The following is a 17,187-nucleotide window of genomic DNA, read 5'->3' as shown; positions in this document are numbered from 1 at the left end:
TGAAAACCACTCACTATTGTTAAGTGAAAAAATAAAGTTGCAAAACAATATCCTAGAACCCCAATTTTATAAATGTTTTACTTCCTTCTTTAAACATATTTATGTTGCTTGAATTTTTACACTAAGCAAGTATTACTTTAAAGTTCGAATTAAAAATTTTTTTATCAATAAACTCTGTAAATAGAGTTTAACAAGAATTTAAGCAAAGATGGCACTTTGGGAAGTTAAGGATATACAAGGTAAATCCCTTAGCCTTTAGAAATAACAACTGGGGTGGCAATAACCATGTAGAGCCAATAGATATTGCTTGGTGACACTGGTATTTTTCTATTGAGATGATGGAACTTAAAAGTAATTCAAGTTCTCAGTGTCTCACACTCTTAATCTTCCAGAGGACAAGCAATCTCGGCGATTGGGAGTTAAGAGGTGACATCATGATAAAAGGGGTCTCCTGTCTTAGGAAGTCTTCCCTGGGAGAAGAAGATATGGTGGAATCAAGGAAAGGAGACTTCTTATGAACATCATGAAATGATCAGTGCTTTGTTGAGGCAGTGTGCTGGAGCACTGGACTGGCTGCAGTGCTAGCAAAAGACCTGAGGGTCAGTTAAAACAGGGTTTGAAGAGAAACTAAGTTACGTTATCTCTAGCACTGTCCAGGCAGCTCCATAACCTAGTAAATTTATCAGACAGCTACACTCCTTGAGCAAAGGATTTCCTATGACCAGCACAGCTTTATAAGAATTTCTCTTAAAGGGGGTGCCTGGGTGGCTCGGTCAGTTAAGCATCCAACACTTGATTTTGGCTCAGGTCATGATCCCAGGGTCGTGAGATTGAGCCCAGCATCCAGCTTCACACAGTCTGCTTGAGATTCTTTCTCCTTCTCCATCTGCCCCTCCCCCTGCACGTGTACTCTCTCTCAAATAAATAAATCTTAAAAAAATTATCTTAAAAACATCCCAATGTCTTTTCTGTTGATTTATAATCACTAAGCAATCTACCAGGAAAAAATGTTCCTTATGGAGACAATGTTCCCAAACAAGATGTACATCTCACTGTAAATTATTAGCTTGCACAAATTGGTATTATATGATTTTGGACAGTGAATATCAATTTTTTCAGGGAGAACAACTGTGGTTCTAGTCCTGCAAAGTGCAGAGTCAATAGCAAGTCCCAGGTTCTAATTCTTTTGCTGATAAAAACTTTTAAAGTATGCATACATAATGGTTTAGCCACTTGAATTGTGAGCTTACAATCACACTGGCCATCTATGTGATGCATATGGGTAAGCAGGTCTGTTTTCAAGAGAAAAGGAAACATGTGAAAGAAAGCCATGGCCAAAAGGCAGCTAAGAGCACAATCCCTATCATAGGTTCCCTAAGTATTCATAGCATTAATATCTCTCAGGAAAAAAATGCAGTTTTCTAAATGACCAACTCTTTTGATCAGATATTCCTTCCTAGAAATGCAGCAGTCAACATCTCAAAGTTAGGAAAAACTATAAATTCTCACACACACACACACACACACACACACACAAATCCTAAAAACTAAAAACCCTTACATTTTTGGTTGCTGAAAATATCTGGAAAATTTACTGAATCATTCTCTTGCACTGTTTCAGAGATAACTTATGAAGACTTTCTTCTTTTTTCGCTCTCTAAATCCAAGCCATTTAGCAAATCCCAACTGTCCTACCTTCACAATACATCACCTCCATTGCTTACCCATGTCATCTGAGCTACCACCTTCTATCACTGGAAATACTGAGAGAGCCTAAGACCTCTTATTGTCCCTACCACTACTCAAGCTCCAGAAGTGTTTTCTTTATACCACAGCCAGAGCAATCTGTTAAAACAAATCAGATTTTTGTCAGTCACCTGGTCAAAACTTTCCCATTGGAATGGCTTCCCCCTTTTTTTTTTTTTAAAAGTAATCTCTACGCCCAACGTGGGGCTCAAACTCATGACCAAGATCAAGAGTTGCACGCTTTACTGACTGAGCCAGCTAGGCGCCCATGGAATGGCTTCCCACAGCTTCCCTTGTAACCAGAATAAAATCTGAAGTCCTTATTGTGGCCTACAAAGACCTACATAACCCACTACCCTCCTTCAGCTGCTCCTTATTCTCATCCCTGTGTCCATTCTGCTCCTGCCACAATGGCCTCTTTCCTGTTGCTCAAACATCAAGCACGTTTCCACCTCAGCGTCTTTTACACGCCATTCTCTCTGAATAGAAATGCTCAGATGGCTTATTCCTTCAATTCACTCAGGTTTTTGTTCACATGTTATCACCTCAAAGAGACTTTCCTTGATCACCTTCACTAAAATATCATCCTCAATGTTCCCACCTTGCTGTTCTTCTTCAATACTAGGCCCTAACTGATGAAACTGTCTGTTTATTGTCTGCGTCCTGGTCTAGAATATAAGTGACACAAGAGCAGGGATGTTCTTCACTATTTCTTCAGCCAATAAATACTCAGCACAGAACAGAGCAATTATTCCATACAAATTAAATATGAACATAAATATGAATGAACATTCTGGTTGCAGTTATTAGTTGAGTTTGCTATTTCCTTATATTTCATTTTCTATTCCCCTGTGACACTATCATCAAAGGTTGAGTAACTTAACTTTTCCAAAGCCCTTCTGAGCCTCTCCCTTTCTGGACCATTTAGTTTAGTCATATACCTTCTGCTAAGAAGAGCACAAAGAGAATTGAGACATAGCCCTTGGCTAGTGTCAGTGCCAGATACCGGGAGCTACCTAGCAATACCTGCAAAACCAGGTCTAGTACCAACACAGCAGCCAGGGTGATCCTTTTTCTTTTCTTTTTTTTTTTAAAGATTTTATTTATTTATTCGACAGAGATAGAGACAGCCAGCGAGAGAGGGAACACAAGCAGGGGGAGTGGGAGAGGAAGAAGCAGGCTCATAGCGGAGGAGCCTGATGTGGGGCTCCATCCCATAATGCGGGGATCACGCCCTGAGCCGAAGGCAGATGCTTAACCGCTGTGCCACCCAGGCGCCCCGGTCCTTTTTCTCTGAAAATAAAAGTCATCCTTTTAAAATAGAAGTCAGATTATTACAAATATGACAACGGCACCCTATTTCTCTCAGAATAGAATCAGGAGTTCTTACAATGGCCTATGAGACCTCATAAGATCTGGCCCATTCCTTCTTTGACCTTATCTTCCACTTTCCCTGCCCCATGCTCATTCTGCTCCAACCACACTGGCCTCATTGTTGATCCTCAGACAGACTAGGCACACTCCTGCCTCAGGGCATTTGCTCTGGCTGTTCACAAAATGTTCTTCACCTAAAAATCTACACGGCTACTCAAGCTCCTCTAAAATGTAAGCTCTATGAGGGCAGGAATTTCTGCCTGTTTTGTTCACTGACTCCAAGCATCTAGAACAGCACTTGGCATATAGCAATCACACAACAAATATTTATGATTGAAGGTAGTCTCCTGGCCTTTATCCTGAGAAATTACTTATATCTGGATTGCTTTAGGGGAGAGATTACTATCACAATTTGAAGCTTACCCAGAAATCATGAGGAGGTAATAGTACAACGTACAGGAAAACAAAACAAAACAAAAACTGGAGTAGAAGACAAAACACCTGCATTTTGTGCTACAATTTCATTTTTGAATCTATATATATGACTGAACAATGGACTTCGATTCTTCGTTTTCTAACTGAAAATCAGGGATAAGAATAATGCCTTGTTGGGATAGTCAAGAGGATGAAATGAGATACAGTAAAAATATTAAAATTACATGATTACATTTGGAATTGTTTTTATTTAAGATCTGGAGGGTTTAGGAGAGAAAATTCCTTCCCCTTTCCCTTACTTAAAGATTTCTCTTTAGATACCAGAGCATGACTACTTTCCTTAAGCTTTTCCCATCTGGGGACTCTCTGGGCAGATTAATTCAGAAAAGGACAATCACGTGCTAGACAGTTTTAGAAATATTAATATCTTTGATTATTTAGTAAAAGGGCAGTATGGCACATAAATGAAACTTAACCAAAAAAAAAAAAAAAGAACCATTCAGTATTTAAATTTCAAGATTGAAAAAAGAAATTATTCATTATAAGCAAAATAACCTGATAAGAGTAATGGAGCCACGTCACTCAGAAACCTCAAGAGTAGAAATAGGGTTTGCTATGTTGTTTTTCCAGCTATTTTTAATAACAGAAGAATAGAGCAGAGTTAAAAAGAGAAACCATTTAAAATAGATATTATCCAACAGACTCTCAATATATCAACTGATCCTTACCTGGCAATGCTGAAGCTCAATCAGAGCAGCCCTCAGGGCAGATGAAAGCATGCTTTGCTTGAGCCATTTACCCAGAGAGAAACAGAGTTGTGCCAGAAAAATGCCATAAAAATTTAAAACCAGAGTGAAAGTCACACTGATAGATACTTTGGTAAGTCTGAAAAGAAATAAATAACACTTCTATTAACTATTACTTGGGCGATGTAGTAGGACCAAGTGTTATGTTGGATTGGATAATTTTAGGGTGAATAAAATCAAACTAGAGAATGAAAGCGAGAGATAAAATGGCTTACAGTGTAAGTAGGTATCAAGCTTGAGTGGAAGAAAATAATCATTTGAAATGATTGAGATGAAGAAGCTTTATGGTATCCACAAGCACAGGTCAGAGGGCTAGTAAGACTGTGGAAAGCTCTGCTAGGACAGCCATTTATAGGATGGCTGGTGACTCCTCTCTTTCCTCTTCCGGTTTATATTTCTTGGGAAGGAGAGAAAAAAAGCCCCCATAATGAGTTACTTAATCTTACCACGTCAATCTCCGTGTTGGAATGTCCCATGTTACAAACGATGCAGCTATTCTTCATACGGTCCAAGTGCTCTCTGGATACCACATTCTTGTTACCTTAAAAATAGAAGAGATATCCGTATGAAAAGAAATGAAGTTGGACCCCTACCTCACACCATATGTGAAATCTAACTTGACCTAAACGTAAGAGCTAAAACTATAAAACTCTTAGTAGAACATAGGAATAAATCTTTGTGGTCTTGGGTTAGGCAATGGTTTCTTAGATATAACACCTAAAGCACAAGCAAACAAAGAAAAAATAAACTTGTGCTGCAAATGATATCATCAAGAAAGTGAAAGGACAACCCATGAATGGGATAAAATATTTGCAAATTACATAACTGATAAGGGACTTGTATCCAAAATTTATAAAGAACTCTTACAACTCAGTAAGAAAAAGGCAAATAAAACAATTTAAAAATACGCAAAGGATCTGAATAGACATTTCTCAAAAGAAGAAGTACAAAAGAAGATGTGCCAATATGCACATGAAAAGATGTTCAACATTATTAGTCATTAGAGAAATGCAAATCAAAACCACAATGAGGGGTAACTGGCTCAGTCAGTGGAGCGTGTGACTCTTCATCTTGGGGTTGTGAGTTTGAGCCCCATATTGGGCATAGAGATAACTTGGATAAAATCTTTAAAAAACAAAACCACAATGAAACACCCTTTCACACCTACTAGGACGGCTATAATAAAAAAAAAAAAACAATGAAAAGTGTTGGCAAGGATGTGGAGAAATTGTAACCCCCATGCATTCTTGGTGGGATTGTAAAATGGTGCCGTCTATTTGGAAAAGCTTGGCTATTCCTCAAAATATTATAAGTAGAGTTATCATCATATAATGTAGCAATTCCAAGTATATATAGGTAGGTAAATATTCACGAGGATGGAAAACATGTTTGCAGAAAAACACTATACACAATGTTCATAGCAACATTATTCAAAATAGCCAAAAAGCAAAAACAACCCAAGTGTCCACCAACCAATGAATTGATAAACAAAATGTGGTATATCCTTAAAATGACATATAATTCAGCAATAAAAAGGAATGAAAATATCAACACATACTTCCATATGGATGAACCTCGAAAACACTATGCTAAGTAAAAAAAGCCAGTCACAAAAGACCACATACTGTATGATTCCATTGATATGAAATAGGCAAATCTATAGAAACAGAGAAATTAACTGTTGTGTAGGGCTGGAGAAAGGTAAAGTGAAAGAATGAGGACCGACCGCTAATGGTATGGGACTTCTTTTTTGGGGTGATGAAGTTTCTGGAATCAGACATTGTACAACTTCACTAAAAACCACTGAACCATATACTTTAAAAGGCTAAATTTTATGGTATGTGACTTATATCTCAATAAAAAAATTAGATTGTGGTGATGGTTGTATGACCCTGTGAATTTGCTAGAAAATACTGAATTGTACACTTAAAATGAGTGAAATGTATGGTTTGTGAATCACATCTCAATAAAGCTATATAAAAAAAGACATGAGGGGGTTGATGTGAAGCAAGAACAGTTTCTTATGGACCCTCTTCTCTGCCCCCATCTCACCCCAAGGCTACAAATATATTTTTATTCTTAAATATTCTGATTTTCCTCCTCTAAAATATAATTACAAATAAAAACCAGTGTTCTAGCAGTTTATGTTCCCACCAAAAAGACAAAGTATCTCAGTCAAGGAAACTAGCCATTTCTGTATAGTCCTCTCCAAAACTCCAATCTCCCTCTTTGGGAATTAATACAACTACCTTTCCCACTTTCTCTAACTATGAATTTTGCTCTAGGTCTGCTTTAATTACAGAGACTAGAGAGAAACATATATTACTTTTGGAGGTAAAATAAAAAAGCAAATGTACAAAATATAAGATCTGGTTTCCCAAATAAAACTTATCTCTCGTCATCTCCTTGGTAGTTGAGATGGATGGAGATACAGAACAGTTAAAGAGAAACTTTCCTCTAGGGATGACTGAGATGGTACCTACATTTGATCAGAGTTCTAAAGAGGTGGGAAGAATGTGAAAGATTGACTGGTTGTAGACCTCTGTATCTGGCTTTTCAAGTTTGGTTTATTCAGAACATTTTCAGTCATTTTTCACTTGTTCCATGAAAGCATTCCCAAGTGCCACCCTATTGTATGTTGTCAAAATCATACCTGTACAGGTAATAACAATATCCACTTGCCGGATGACCTCATTTAATTTCACCAGTCGAAATCCATCCATACTGTAATAATAAAGCATGATCAATTAACCTGAAAATAGGCAGTTGGGAGCCTTTTGCCACAGAACCTCAAAAGCTATTACCAAGTTCCTTCGGTACCTACACTGTCACCTCTTAATATAGCCAGATTATTCTTAGCAGTGAAAAATTCAAACCATCTCCTTAGTTCATAAAGGGCAGAAATAAAGGTTTCTTTGCATCCCTGCAACTTAATTCTTCCTGAAAATAGAGACCAGGGGTTACCATGAGATTCCCAAACTGAGTTTCTAGAAAGTGCAACTTAGCCATTGAATCTTATTCCATTGAAACTACTTTCCCAAGATCATCAACGATCTTCTGGATACAAAAACAAAACAAGACAAAAACCTCCAAAAAACAAACAAAAAACCCCTTAGGACTCTTAACATCACTTAATTTCCTACATTAAACATTATTTACCTTCTTAAAACTATACTCCTTGGAGTCCATGATACTGTTCTCTCCTGGTTTTCCTCCTACTTTTCTGACTGTTCCTTTTCAATCTTACTCAATCTTTAAATGTTGGTACTCTGTAGAGTTCTGCCCTGACTCTTTTCTTTATTCTTTCAGTATTTATCCATACCCTTCCCTTGGCTGCAAATGACTCTTCTTAGTGGCTGTTCTGTACAAATATATCTTTAGGATAGATCTCTGTGAAGCTTCAGAGCATGGATCAAATTATCTACTGGATAGCTTCTCCTGGATATTCCACAAGAATCTCAAATTTATTGGGCTTGAAAAAAACCTCATTATCTTCTCTGTACTCCTAAAATCTATTTCTTTTACATTTTCTACCATGATCAATAGCATTACTGTCCACCCAACTGTATGAGCCAGATAAACGAGAGTGTCCTAGCCTACTGCCTCTCCCTAATTGAAGTTGTCACCAAATCTGGCTGTTTTCCTTAATTTTTTTAAAATCTCTTGAATTGGTCCCCTCCTCTCCATATATGCTGGTCTTGTGTATGTTCAGGTCTTATTACCTCTTGCCTGGATTCCTACAGTAGCCCCTGGTGCGATCTCATGTCTCTCTAATTTATGTTGCAGAGTACTTTCCCTACGTGCAAATTAGATCACGTCATTTCCTTGCTTAAAACACTTCAGTGAGATTGCCTGTTCTCAGGATAAGACCTAAATATTTATGCAGATACATGATTATATTCACCTATGATTCCTACCTTAGATATTACCACTCCCCCACATTTATCCTCTCTGCCAGCTACATTAAAGTATTTCCATCTTCTTAAATGTGCCATGCTCTCTCCTTCCTCAGTGACTATGTTCCTTGTGACATGTTCCTTGTACCTGGCATTTACTTCCAAACTAAGAAATGACTTACACAAGTTTCAAGACTCAGCTTTGCTCTTTGGTTAGATATTTCTCCTTTGGCTCCTACAGAAGCATGTACTGTTTACCACCATCACTGCACTTACTCCGCTCACATAGGTTATTTGTGTGTTTCTAAAAGCAGGACCTTACCTCATTCATATATTCATCTTATTCATCCTAAGCACAGAGCACAGTACCTATTATACAGTAAGTGATCAGTTCATGTCTATGAGATCATCTGAATCAGTGTCTCAACCAGTATTAAAACATGTTAATGAACCCTGACTCAGAGAAAGCCAACAACTCTACTGGGGAAATTTGTGGTTTATGGCTGGGATGTGTGAGGGGTAGAAAGTAGGGGAAATGGGTATAGCAAAATCTTTATGCTATGCCTTACTCTATCCTGGGTACCTTCCCCTGGAGGGTTAAGGGTAAAGATTGGGTGGGTTATGGAGGCTATAGACCCTGGAGCTCTGCAATAGTTTTCAGGAACAGTGGTATTTCCATCCTGCTGAGGATGGCAAGAGGCAATTTTAATAATACCTACCATTTAGTGAGCATTTATTATGTGACAGCAGTTCTACACTTTATAGAATTATATATTTATTATATAATATATAATCATATGTAATACTTATGTAATTATTTTACTGAACTTTTGTAACTCTTTGAGGCAGGCATCATTAGCCATACTTTATGGATGAGACAGGAACTACTTATTTTTTATTTATTTATTTTTTAAAAAGATTTTATTTATTTATGTGACAGAGAGACAGCCAGCGAGAGAGGGAACACAGCAGGGGGAGTGGGAGAGGAAGAAGCAGGCTCCCAGCGGAGGAGCCCGATGTGGGACTCGATCCCGCAACGCCGGGATCACGCCCTAAGCGGAAGGCAGCCACTTAACGACTGCGCTACCCAGGCGCCCCAGGAACTATTTTTTAACCTTTAATTTTGAAATAACTTCAAACTTAAGAATTACAAAAATAGTACAAACTCCCCTATACCCTTCATTCAGAGACAGCAGATTTTATTTGGATTTGCCTGACGTTTCCTCCTGATGAGACTCAGGTTATATATTTAGGAGAAGAATATCACAGAAGTGTTCTTTTTAGTGCATCAAATCAGATAGGATCTGATGCCAACTTGTTTCTTTTTTGATCATTGTTTTCAAAGGGAGAAGGGTTGGGGTGCCTGGGTGGCTCAGCTGGTGGAGCATGCAACTCTTGATCTTGGGGTCGTGAGTTCAAGCCTCACATTGGACGTAGAGCTGACTTAAAAAAAAAAAAAAGGCAGGATTATACACGGAGAAGGTAAGGAGCTAATTGTTCTCTGGCTCAAGGCATCCCCTCTTATTATTTCCACAGGAATTCAAAATTTCAGCCTCTCTGATTGTCTCTGCTTTCTCAGAGCAGAGCTCCTTGATCTTTGAAAGAGGGGAGCTTACAGTTAACAGCAGCATCTCTCAGGATCTGGGCACCTCTAAGATAAATTGTGGCATTAACCAGGCCAGTTACAAGATCCCAATAGATGGTGGCACAGAGGAAAATGCCAGTCTCCTTTTGCATGCTTACCAGGCTTGAAGAGCACAGATGGGGTCGATCTCAGTTACATACACAATAGAGCCCATGGCTTTTAGAGCAGCACAGCACCCCTTCCCCACCTGAAGAGGGGAGAAAGTACACATAATAAGGAAAGTCAGTGAGAAAACCATCTCTCAAAGCTTCTGGTAAACTACCCCATTTTCCGCCCCCAAAAGGAATTTCACTGAATAGATTCATGCTTGGGGAAAAACAAGAAAAAACAAATAAATGAATGCAGTTCATCCACAAACTCCTAGCCGCTGTTTAGCACATGCATGTACATAAGAACACCCACACTCACGATTTATAATCAAAACACAAGCTAAGAGAACATCACAAACAGTGCACTGGAACAAGTCAGAAAATCAACTTAAGAAAAAATGGCAAAAATGCAAAGGGAAAAAGAAAGATTGTACTTTAACCAGAGGGTCTCTAAAGTTACTTTTTTCCCCATCTAGAGTGGTGAGTGAATGTATTCTCATGTCCATTAAATAAAAGAGTCTGGTATATTTCACCAAAATCACACTTTATACACATAGTAAGTTATGCTTTACCTCTCCATAGCCACAGACCACCACCTGCTTTCCACCAAACATCATGTCTGTTGTTCTTTTAAGTCTAGGGGAAGAAAAACCATTAAATCAGAAAAATCTTCTCTCGTTTCTCCTTTAAGATTAGACTGGGTCCCTTTGTTTTTATGTTTGTTTGTTTGTTCCATTCTGAAAGAAAGCCTGGTTTCTATGCTAATGACTAGAAAGAACGGTTGAATAAAATATGTATTTTCTCACTGCATACTATCCGATGAATCCAGCTATAGGAGAGGGTTTTTTTCTTTTTTCCTCGTCTTGGGAGTGGGGCAGAAGGGAAGAAGCCATAGACTGCAAAGTAACTTTTAAACAAAAAGCAATATACATTTATTATATAATTTTTGGAAATAAAAGATAGAAGAAAATAAAAATAACATTTTTTATTTAGGAGACAAAGCTCTAGCTTAATGGAAACATTATTGGAGCTTATTGAATGAGACAGGAACGTAGAAGGTAACCCTGATAAATGAGTGCTACATTTAGCAGCGTCAGAAGGGCCTCATTAATTCCACACAGAGGGAATGGGCGGCTACAGGGAGAAGAGCTTGGAAATGCACTAATACCGACTGCACGAGATGGTGAGCTTTCTGGGGCTGATTCTTTCTCAGACATGCTCTATTTCTTTGTCTCTGATGCTCTATGAAGCTAGAATAAATGTCCGTATTGTTTTTAGAGTCTCTTGGAAGAACTTGCAGGAGTAGGTTCTGGTTTCTCTTGGCGTTCAGCCAGTGTCCCTTCTCTAGGAATCCCTCACTAGGCAGAAGAAAGTTTTCAACTAAAACTAGCTGAGATAGACAGTTCCTACAAATATTTGTGCCTCTTTCTATTCACTTCTCTGTTTACCCCTCCTGTTGAAAACGGTCTATAAAAGTGGGAATCCTTTTAATGATTTGACAGCTCCTCAATGGGAACTGGCACAACTCCATGAGCCCCAGTGAAACTCAAAAATATCAAATATCACTCAGCCATTAAAAAGAATGAAATCTTGCCATTTTCAATGACATGGATGGAGCTGAGGAGCATAATGCCAAATGAAATAAGCCAGTCAGGAAAAAACAAATACCATATGATTTCACTCATATGTGGAATTTAAGAAACAAAACAAATGAGCACAGGAAAAAGAGAGAGAGAGACAGATGGAGAGAGAGAGAGAGATGTCTAGAAACAGACTTGTAACTATAGAGAACAAATTGATAGTTACCAGAGGGAAGATGGGTGAAACAGGTGATGGGAATTAAGGAATGCACTTGTGACGAATACCAAGTGATGTATGGAATTGCTGAATCACTATACTGTACACCTGAAACTAATGTAACAGTGTATGTGAACATAAATAAATAAACAAATAAATAAATAAATAAATAAATAAAAATTTAATAATATATTAATTAAGTGCAGTGGCATTTCTTGTTGCATGAAGAGAGTAAGTCTAGCTGGGCTGCTATCATACTCAAAAGTCATGGCTTAGGAGAATGGTCCTGGAATGGTAATCACAGCAAAAAAAATTAATAGATTATATTTATGAGCCTCCTTTGCTTTACTCTTGAGCTTTTCTGCCTCTCTTCCCCGAGGGATATCAGGTGTAAAGCTATTCATCAAAGCTATTCACGTAAGCTATAACACTTTCATGTAGCCAAAACAAGGGACAGTCTATAAACAGAATGATGGATTGAGAATTCATTTAAATGTCCAATCTATCTGATAATACTATTGACTCTATAGAAATAATAATTACCAATAAGTTGAATTTACATTGAATATCTGCCCCCCACCAAAAAGATTTTAAAGCAAAAAGCTTCCCCTAAGATCAAATTCAATCCAGAACTTAGTGTACAGGGTTCTAGAAAGAAGGGCAAGGGAACTAATGTTGAACACCAGGTTCTTACCTTATCTCATTTAATCCTCACAAACTCTATGATATAGGTCTTACTGTCACCATTTTGCAGATGAGGGAATAGGCGCAGAGAGGTTAAATAACTATTCCAAGACCTAAATGATAGAGCCAACAGTCAAACCAAGCCAGGCCTTCTGGCTCTAACGCCCATGGTGTTGCAAACTGCCTAGGGTCCAGACTGGTTAGTAATGTGGCCCACAGGCCCTTACTTAGCTTTTCCATTAACCTAAACATGATGGAAACCATTTGGCTTGGCAATATTCTAAATCAACTTAATGGTTTGACATAAGGAATTACTGAGTCTTCTGAACAAGGATGAAGGAATATCTGGACACAAATGTAGAAACAGAAACTGGGCATTAGAAGAACATAGTATTTTGTATAGATTTTGTCAGACTTGTAGTTCTTATAGATTTAAAAAACTAGAAATGCCTCTGGGATTGACTCTTTGCTCACCACAACTTTACAGATGGCCAGAAAATTATATGCTGGTTGGAATTTCAAAACTGGTAACATGACCTAGAACAGGAACGCCAGGAACCTTTTTCCAAATCATCAAAGATTCTTACCTGTTTATGACTTAGTTACTGACTTGCAGGCCTGATAGGGTCACAGAGTAAAAACTTTGCCACCAATAGACAGAGGCTAGTCTGATTTTTTAAGTAAAACAGATGTGCTTGTCATAGGGATAGCAACAGTAGATCTGGGTTATAAAATATTGAGTATGATGTAGTGATAGATCCAAAGGTGCTACATGAATCATTTCCAGAAACAGCCAAAACCAAAAAACTCAGAACCTCAATTCAATAACTCAAGTTCATTCCAAAGATAATAAAACATTACCCATCTAGAATTGATTCACGGCAACAGTAGAGGTTGTCAAATTTCTGTTTGGTGACCGAGTCATTGACGTTCATGGCTGGAACACACAGCTTCCCAGCCTTGGATAGCTGGTACAGCCTGCGGATGACGGAAATCAAGAAGAACACAAAACAATGAGATATTGCAATCTACTGTCAGTTTTATAACAAATTACAGAAATACGTTGATTGTGTAGGCATGAGAGTATGAGACATGCTAATTCCACCCCACTAGGTGTATATACAGAAATAAAGGCTACCCTTCTAAAGTCTGTATACAGCTTAGAAATGAAGATCTTAGTTACAAGGCATGTGGGGAAAATCTTTGACCAACTTCTAAATTGTAAGGATTAAAATGTAAAATTTTAAATTGCTTATTAATTTTATTCCCCTTTTAAATTATACAAAGAGTAACTTTAAGTACTATTTCAATCCCACTACTCTAATGCAACAATTTTTTTTTTTTAAAGATTTTATTTATTTATTTGACAGGATAGAGACAGCCAGCGAGAGAGGGAACACAAGCAGGGGGAGTAGGAGAGGAAGAAGCAGGCTCATAGCAGAGGAGCCTGACGTGGGGCTCGAACCCATAACGCGGGATCACGCCCTGAGCCGAAGGCAGACGCTTAACTGCTGTGCCACCCAGGCGCCCCCTAATGCAACAATTTTAACTTTCAAATAGTCTCAATTTTATAATCTTAATACATATACATCCTATAAATATGTGTATCTACATACAGGAATTTCATTTTAAGTTGAATCAACTAAAAATTAGAACCAGGCGTTTTATTTAAAATTCATCCCTTTCTAAGAGTCTGAAGGTATGGTAGATTCAAAAAGATCACAATATGTTGAAGCAGTGATGGTGGCTTATTCAGAATTTACTTCCCTAAAACTTCCATTTCATACTTTCAGTTCTTCATGAGTGAATAGTAGTAAACAGAAATTATTTCCATTTTACTGAGGGAATTACTGCTCATTTGAGAAACAGAACTCTAAATCCTTATTCTCTAAGTAAAAATGTAAGCTCTATGAGGAGCCAGGTTTTTGTCCATTTTGCCCACCGCTAGATCCATAGCACAGTTCCCAGAAGTTCCTGACTCCTTGTAAAAGTTAACTAAATACCTATAGAATGAATGAATGACTCTAAAAAGGACAAGCAGTCATTTCATTTCAATGACTAGAAAACACAAGGACCACACTTGTCCCCTTACCTGCCAATTTTAGGTTTGTTATTTGCATTGTTAAAAAAAAAAAAAAGTGTGCAGACTAAGATCTCATCACCTCATAGCAGGTTCCAATTTTTAACATGATGTATTTTATAGGTATGTGATTATCAGAATAGGCTGCATAAAACCAGGTATGCCCATGTCAAATCTTACCTATGGACTCCAGTAACACTCTCCTCAACTATTCCCTTGATTTTCTTGAACATATTAGGATACTTCTTATAAATCCAATGAGTAAGATCCCCTCCATCATCCAATATCTGCAATAATAAGCATCAATAATACATTTATTTCACTGAAGGCTCAGGGCTTCCGGTGTTGCTCTGGCTCTTTTATCCCAATTTCTAACTGCCAATTTACAGATATTTCAAATTTCCCATATGGTTATGCAAAGTTACTTAAAGCCAAAGTAATCCCAATCATTATCACTGAATTAAAGACAATGAGGGGTAAAAAGCCAATTGTAATTCTCACAGCCAAATGACCTTCCCACTAACACATCTACTGTATCAAAACACACAGCAACGAAATGAGGATGGATTTTCTTACGAACTAATAGCTTAAGTGGTTATCTAGACAACTAGTTCTTGAAGACACTATAGATATTCAGAAAGCCTGGCCTTGATATTAGCATATTTCTATCAGTTACATTCGGGACTTCAAATATATTCAGTCAAGGCTTAGTTTAAATAAAGCCAGCTAATTAGTCTCTCTCCCAGAACAATGGGTTATAAAACTGTATTTGTTAATCCTTCACTTCTTCCAAAGCACAGGCACTCTCCTACCCAAAATATCAGGCAGCACTGAAGGGTTTTGCCTAGCGAAACCTCACACTCTCTATAAAACAAATTAAAAATAACCAGGGAACTGTGCAGCATGTAGGTGTGCAAGCATGCCTCTGAACAGCTCATCACTATTTCAGGTTGGGATTAAAGATAAACACAATGCTGTGCCCACTGGAGCTTTCATCAGCAGAGGAAAAGTTTCTGAATTATAAATAAGCTAAAAAAAGGCCAGCTTAGAATGCTCTTAGGCACTAGGCTGTGGCACTTCAGCCCTTCGCCTAGCTGTCAGAAATGCTTTGCAGGACTTTCAAAATTATTATACCTGGGAAGTCCCCACAGAATTGAGTTGCTCCCTACTGGCATGCACCCATTTTGCAGTCACATCAAATATCAACTCACTACACGTCCCCAAAATGCCATCCTGGAGCCCTGGGTACACAAAATCTCCCACCTCATGTCTACCACCTAATCTTTTTTTTGCTTCTATTCTTGCTCTTGATCTCTTTTCTCTGACTCAACTAAAGTTTATTTGAGAGCAGGGATCCAAGGCAAGACTCTCATTAAAATATATTTGCTCCATTCTGTAAGTTAATGCTCCATTTTCTCCCAGTAGAAACCCTCAGAACAGATGCACTGAGAAATGAAAAGTCTTCTCAGAGTTTCTCTCCCCTTTCTGCATGTATGGAATCCCTCACAGTGTTCTCCCTTGCAGCCTCTGATTCCTAGCCACACGAGAAAATCAGAAATGAAAAAGCCTGAGCGATTGGAAACTCTGTCTTAAGGCCCACTATTCTTGTCCATTTTGCTCTTTTAATGGAGGTATCTAATACAGGCAGGTAGTTGCTATCCCTAATATTTAGTTAATGAATGTAACCCATAATTCTCACTACCATGTTATTCTATTACAGAAATTCTTGCCACCAGGGAATCTTCCTGAGGTTGAAAAACAAATAAAAGTTCTAGATCTTGAAAGGATCCCAAGAGGAATGGGCTCTATTTTCTGGGGTGACGATGGTTTTTATCCTTGTCTTATTTTTTTCATCAGCTTTTCCAGCAGTTTGTGCTGGTCCTATAGTCTCTAAATGCAATCCCATGTAGTCCCCATGTTCTCAAATCTAAAATTAATGTTTTATTCCCCGTAGAAACCCCCTGGCATATCTCCTTTAGGTCTGTCGGTCGTACTTCTCCAGTCACTGTAAACTCTATGGGAATGAGCTGACTCATCTCACAGCTGACTCCTCCCTCCCTTTCAGGGTATTAACCCAGCTTCCTCACACCAGCACGTGGTGCAATGTAACCTGCATCACAGAATCGAGAAAGAGGCTGCTTCTCCCTTTGTGTACCAAGTAAGAGCTACTCTGCAATTTTTAGCAGCAAGCAATAGTGGGGCTAGAGCTTCAAGGATTCTCTTTTCAGTTGATTCCCCAATTTCTCCTCTCCTTCATATGCAAAATGTTTTTGAAATAGGAGTGCTTCATACTTTGTGCAGCTTTTTGCTTCTCTGAGAATCTAATGTGCTATCGGCCTTCAAGGACTTGATCTTTTCAAAATTGAAACAAAAATAAAATGAAGCAAAATAAAAGACTCAAAACTTTTTGCCTAGGCTTCTTTCTTAAAGTGGAGAATAAAGAGAAAATATTTGAACTTGAATCTCCTCAGGTTTACTATAAATTTAGCCTGTGATTTGAGAGAAAAGCTAAGTACCATAGGAGCTGTATGTGTATGTGTTTGTGCGTGCATTTTCATTATTGTTGTTGGAGGGGGAGGTGGGTAGGGGATGGTAACTCATTAACCTTGCTTTTGAACTAGCCATGTGTGAATAC

General features: G+C 38.2%; 1 protein-coding gene across 6 annotated transcripts in view; it reads right to left on the bottom strand.

The window, feature by feature from the left end:
• The window catches only part of AHCYL2 (adenosylhomocysteinase like 2), a 163,453-nt gene that overhangs the window by 8,354 nt on the left and 137,912 nt on the right, over nucleotides 1-17,187 (bottom strand). For all 6 annotated transcript variants that reach the window (XM_034671909.1, XM_034671912.1, XM_034671894.1 and 3 more), the window contains 6 exons: nucleotides 14,733-14,839; nucleotides 13,334-13,450; nucleotides 10,564-10,627; nucleotides 10,001-10,089; nucleotides 7,015-7,085; nucleotides 4,808-4,902 (listed from right to left, as the gene is read on the bottom strand). In XM_034671909.1, the coding sequence (XP_034527800.1) occupies nucleotides 4,808-4,902; nucleotides 7,015-7,085; nucleotides 10,001-10,089; nucleotides 10,564-10,627; nucleotides 13,334-13,450; nucleotides 14,733-14,839 (543 nt within the window). The remainder of the gene's footprint in view (nucleotides 1-4,807; nucleotides 4,903-7,014; nucleotides 7,086-10,000; nucleotides 10,090-10,563; nucleotides 10,628-13,333; nucleotides 13,451-14,732; nucleotides 14,840-17,187) is intronic.

Source organism: Ailuropoda melanoleuca, chromosome 1 (genome assembly GCF_002007445.2).
Source record: "Ailuropoda melanoleuca isolate Jingjing chromosome 1, ASM200744v2, whole genome shotgun sequence".
NCBI classification, from domain to species: Eukaryota; Metazoa; Chordata; class Mammalia; order Carnivora; family Ursidae; genus Ailuropoda; species Ailuropoda melanoleuca.
This window is presented reverse-complemented; position numbering and strand designations above follow the sequence as displayed.